The following is a 4848-nucleotide window of genomic DNA, read 5'->3' as shown; positions in this document are numbered from 1 at the left end:
ACTGTCTGTTTTTAACATTATGTGCAAATAAACTAATCTAAACTAAAACTAAACATTATTCATCCCGTTATGCGTTGCCACGCATGTTTCCTCCTCCTGCAGCTGCCACGGTGTTGGCCTTTTCTCTAATGTTGCTTTTCTCCTCCTCATATTTTAGTAGAATTAATCTCTGATCCTCACATGAGAAATACTTTTTTTTTTTCCTCACATACGGCGCTCAGTGAGGACGCTCAGTGAGGACGCTCATTGACGCTCAGTGACGCTGCGCTTCTCTCATGATTGTGATTGGTCCGCTGCGTGCGCGTTCACGGCTCATGATAAAGCAACCCTGGGTTGAGTTACCGAGTTGATATCCAGCGTCGTGATACCGATTATCCTGATTGCCATTGTTAGGGTTAGTCAACCCAGGATAGGTCTGGGTAACCCAGGAAAGGGTGACCTCGCTTCGTGATACAGGCCCCAGGTGTTTGGAGTTTCCTGTGTTACCTCCTGAATCACAGTGTTCTTCCTCTGCAGATCGAAGTCCACATTTATCCAGACCCAGGGCAGCAGGTGGACTCTAGCGCCCCCCTGTGGATTATCGTGGTGTCTGTCCTGGCTGGGGTCGTACTGCTGGCTGTGATTTGCCTTCTGCTGTGGAAGGTAAACTGAGGCCGTCCATCAGAAAACAACAGGAAACTGTACACACAAAGTTTCTGTCTCATCACTGCTCATCGTTTCAGGACCTACTTCATCAAAGATGTGGGATTATTTTTGTTTTGCTGTCTTGTCACAATAAAAGCATTAATTTTCGATGTCATCACCTATTGGTTGGTAAAGTGCCGTTATGTCGCTCCCTGCTGTTCAGTGTGGTTTCTTCAGGAGAGCCAGCACCAGAGAGATGTACCAGGCAAAGACCCAGAAAGCCCACATGAAGAGCCAGCCATCTGAGAACCAGAGGCTGCACGAGGAGCACTGAGGCTGGGCAGACTACTGCCAGAGAGCCCTGCTGTAAGGACCAGCTGCTGACTGACTGTTTCTAACTGTAGCTGACTGTAGCTGACTGGCTTCTGACAGTTTCTGGCAGGTTTCTGACTTTGTCTGTCTGATTTCGACTGTTTCTGACTTGTTTCTGACTGTTGATGTCTGGTTTCTGTTACTGACTTGTTACTCACTGTTTTTGACTGTTGCTGACATATTCTCACTGTTTCTGACTAGTTTTCACTGTTTCAGAGTCATTTATAACAGTTTCTGACTGCTTCATGACTGTTACCGCCTACTGTATTACTGTTTCTGACTAGTTAATAGCTATATCTTCCTGGTTCATGAATGTTTCTGACTGATAACTTACTGTTTCTGACTTGTTGATGACCATTACTGACTGGTTGCTGACTGTTTCTGACAGGTGTCTGACTTTCTGACTGGTTTATTGCTGGTTTGTTACTGTTTCTCACAGGTTTATGACATTCTCTGACTGGTTTCTGAATGTTCTGACTGTTGCTGACTGGTTTCTGACTATATTCTTCCCAGCTCTCAGTCAGAGGGGGAGGGGTCTCACTTTCTTCCTTCCTTCCAGCTGTGACTCTTCTGCATCCTGTCCATCAGCTGATCAATAACTCTTTTGATCTTTACTGATCTGAGTTTCTGTCGGCCTCTTTTTACCATGTCTTTTGTGATGTATTTTTATCTGTGTGAGACACTTTCTGTTGGACGTTCAGGGTTTCTGTGTTTTGTCTGCAGTGTGGTTTCTTTGTGCGTCGGAGGGCATGGCGGGCCACAGCGCTCCACCAGGGGAGGATTATGGGTAAAGACGAGCAGCAGCAGCGCACAGATGCTGATGGTTTCCTGATCCAAGTTAACGCCACCTCGTCCAGAAACAGGAAATCGCCCAAACACTGGGTCACCTCCTGGACTGAGACACTCTGAGAACTGAAGGTATCCATAGAAACCAACCTGGACTGGACCAAACTGGACCATCATACCCTGAACCGGATCAAAGCGGACCAAACTGGACCATCACATCCTGAACCGGATCAAAGCGGACCAAACTGGACCATCACACCCTGAACCGGATCAAACTGGACCATCACACTCTGAACCGGATCAAACTGGACTGTCACACTCTGAACCGGATCAAACTGGACCGTCACACCCTGAACCGGATCAAATGGGACCAACAGCTGCTGGACTGCCTGTGTGCTGTCATGTGAAAACCTCTTAACATTCCGTCCAGTCTGTATTAAAATTTCCAGGTTTCCAGCTCAGAGTTTGTGTAATTAAAATATTTTTTTGTAAACAACAGGACGTGATTTTCTGTGAATTATTTATTTGTCTTTAGAATTTTTCCTTGTTAATATGTTGTTTTTTTATATATCTGTGTGAGTTGTGTGTGAACTGCATTTCCCAGCATCCTTCTGGCCTCTAAGTCGGATCCTGTCGCAGATCAACAGAACAACAGTTACCAGGAGTCAGTCAAGTGTTTTAAAGTTATAAACATGTTTCGTCAGTATCGTCTCTGCTGGAAAGCGACAGATTTGATGTCGACTGGAAACAACAGTAAATCTAAAAAAAATACATAAATACATTGATTTATTAATTATTGGGAAACTGATCAGCAGGAAGTGATCAGGATTTATAGGTAAAGGGCTCAATAATAAAAAGTGGAATGCTCCTTTAACAACCAAACATGGCAGCAGAGGTCGGTGTCGACAGGTTTAATGTGTCAGTGTGTCGTGATGATGTGTTAAACTGCTGCCTGTCAGGGCTCCTTGTAAACTAAGGAAAATTACTTGTGTTGCTTTTAGGTGCTGAAGGCTCCTGTAAGAAAAAAAACTTTTTGTTGTGGATTTAATTTAAAAAATCCAAGATAATCAGCCAGCTGTTGAAGTTTGAAGTCGTCTCTTCTACAGAGCTGTTTCTGTGGCCTCTCACTGCCTTTTATATGATTGTCAAATATGTGACAGCACATGAAGCAGCATGTGTTTGTGTGTAAAGTCGTCAGACGTGTTCAGATTGGCTGTGGTTTGTCAACACTGTGGTGAACTGTGTGTGTGTGTGTCAGTGCGTTTCCTGTATGTTGATGATATTAAAGTATTTTTTCATAATTGACTGGTCTGTGATACTTTCACTCAGGGCCGTAGCCAAGGTTTAGAAATGAGTGATGCTGCAGAAAATGTTCACATTATTTGACTAAAAAAATATTTGCATTTTAACATCAGTTTGGACCACTCCAGCTAGCAGCTACTTTATAGTAGGCTGTACTTAATCCTGTACAGTGAGGTGATAGTTTATCTATGGCAGGCTACTTTGTACTAGTAGCTTTACTACAACAATAATTGTCTTTTGAGAGAGAGAGAGAGAGGAGGGAGAGAGATTTTCTATTGTAAGGACTCTAGAAACCACAACGAATAAACAGGATATGACACAAACCTGAGGTCATGAACTCTTCAATTAAGTGAATAAAGCGCTGCATAACATAACATTATTTGATGTGGTTTAAGGCTTCAAGCCACTGAATAGCGTTCAGATAGATAGAAGGATGCTCTTATTGCCCAGTGTGTTATATATCAAATAGCCACCTCAANTATATATATATATATATATATGTATTCTACACCACCTAAGCGCTTCTAACTTCATTGGATCATGAAACATCCACCTGCATAACGTTCATAACAATCATGAAGAAGTCATAGTATAGCATGTCGTCCAAAATCATGAAAAAACGTCATAGTATAGCATGTCGTCCAAAATTGTGAAGTCAAAAATCATGAAAAAAAGTCATAGTATAGCATGTCGTCCAAAATCATGAAAAAACGTCGTAGTTTAGCATGTCGTCCAAAATCATGAAAAAACGTCATAGTATAGCATGTCGTCCAAAATCATGAAAAAACGTCATAGTATAGCATGTCATTGAAAATCGTCAAAAAGACGTCATAGTATAGCATGTTGTCTAAAATCATCAAAAAGACGTCATAGTATAATATGTCGTCCAAAATTGTGATAAAACGTCATAGTATAGTTTAGTGAATGGAAGTTCTGACTGGAGCCACAAAACCACCAGGACAGGGTTGCAATCAATCATCCAATTTATTTTAAATCACAGGGTGAATGTTGGTTCTGTGATGTTGCAGGATGAATACCATGGTTCTAAACAAAGAAAGAACAGATTACATTATCTTGACAAACAAATGAATTCACTCTTTGAAGCATGTTGAATATATACATATTAAAGGACCACAAATCTCTCCAATAATGATTCCCAAACACATGATTCTTAACATTATTTAACAAATTATATCAAATAAATTATGCATTCTTCATGTCAGAGACACTATAATTAAAGGACTATAAAGAAACTACTTACATTGTAGGTCAAACCAAAAGACACATGGCAAACACCAGCAAACACCTGCAAACACCTGACAAACACTCAGTCAAGGTGTGAGTGCTTGGAGACAAACAGGAGGAAGTGATCTTCAGGCCTCTATTTATAGAGTGGGAGGTACCACTGATACCCTAAGCCACCACTGGGTGCCTCCTCCTAGTGGAGAGGAGGGAACATGAACTGGCACTTGATGACATATAGCATGTCGTCTAAAATCATGAAAAAAACGTCATAGTATAGTATGTTGTCCAAAATCGGGAAAAGACATCATATTATAACATGTCGTCCAAAATCAGGAAAAAAATGTCATGGTATAGTATGTTGTCCAAAATCTAGAAAAAAGATCATAGTATAGCATGTCGTCTGAAATCATCAAAAAAAGTCACAGTATAATGTCTCGTCCAAAATTGTGATAAAAGGTCATAGTATAGCATGTTGTCCAAAATCGGGAAAAAACGTCATGGTTTAGCATGTCGTCCAAA

At 41.2% G+C, this 4848-nt stretch overlaps 1 protein-coding gene across 5 annotated transcripts in view; it reads left to right on the top strand.

Moving 5' to 3' along the window:
• Positions 1-3069, top strand: part of LOC126405760 (integrin alpha-3-like) — a 28345-nt gene extending 25276 nt beyond the window's left edge. For all 5 annotated transcript variants that reach the window (XM_050069661.1, XM_050069666.1, XM_050069664.1 and 2 more), the window contains 2 exons: positions 517-642; positions 1720-3069. In XM_050069661.1, coding sequence (XP_049925618.1) covers positions 517-642; positions 1720-1905 — 312 coding nt within the window. In that variant the 3' untranslated portion in view covers positions 1906-3069. The remainder of the gene's footprint in view (positions 1-516; positions 643-1719) is intronic.
• The last annotated feature ends 1779 nt before the right edge of the window (positions 3070-4848 follow it).

This window comes from Epinephelus moara, chromosome 18 (assembly GCF_006386435.1).
Source record: "Epinephelus moara isolate mb chromosome 18, YSFRI_EMoa_1.0, whole genome shotgun sequence".
Classification (NCBI taxonomy): Eukaryota; Metazoa; Chordata; class Actinopteri; order Perciformes; family Serranidae; genus Epinephelus; species Epinephelus moara.
Note: the sequence above shows the minus strand (reverse complement) of the source record. Positions and strands in the feature narration are given on the sequence as shown.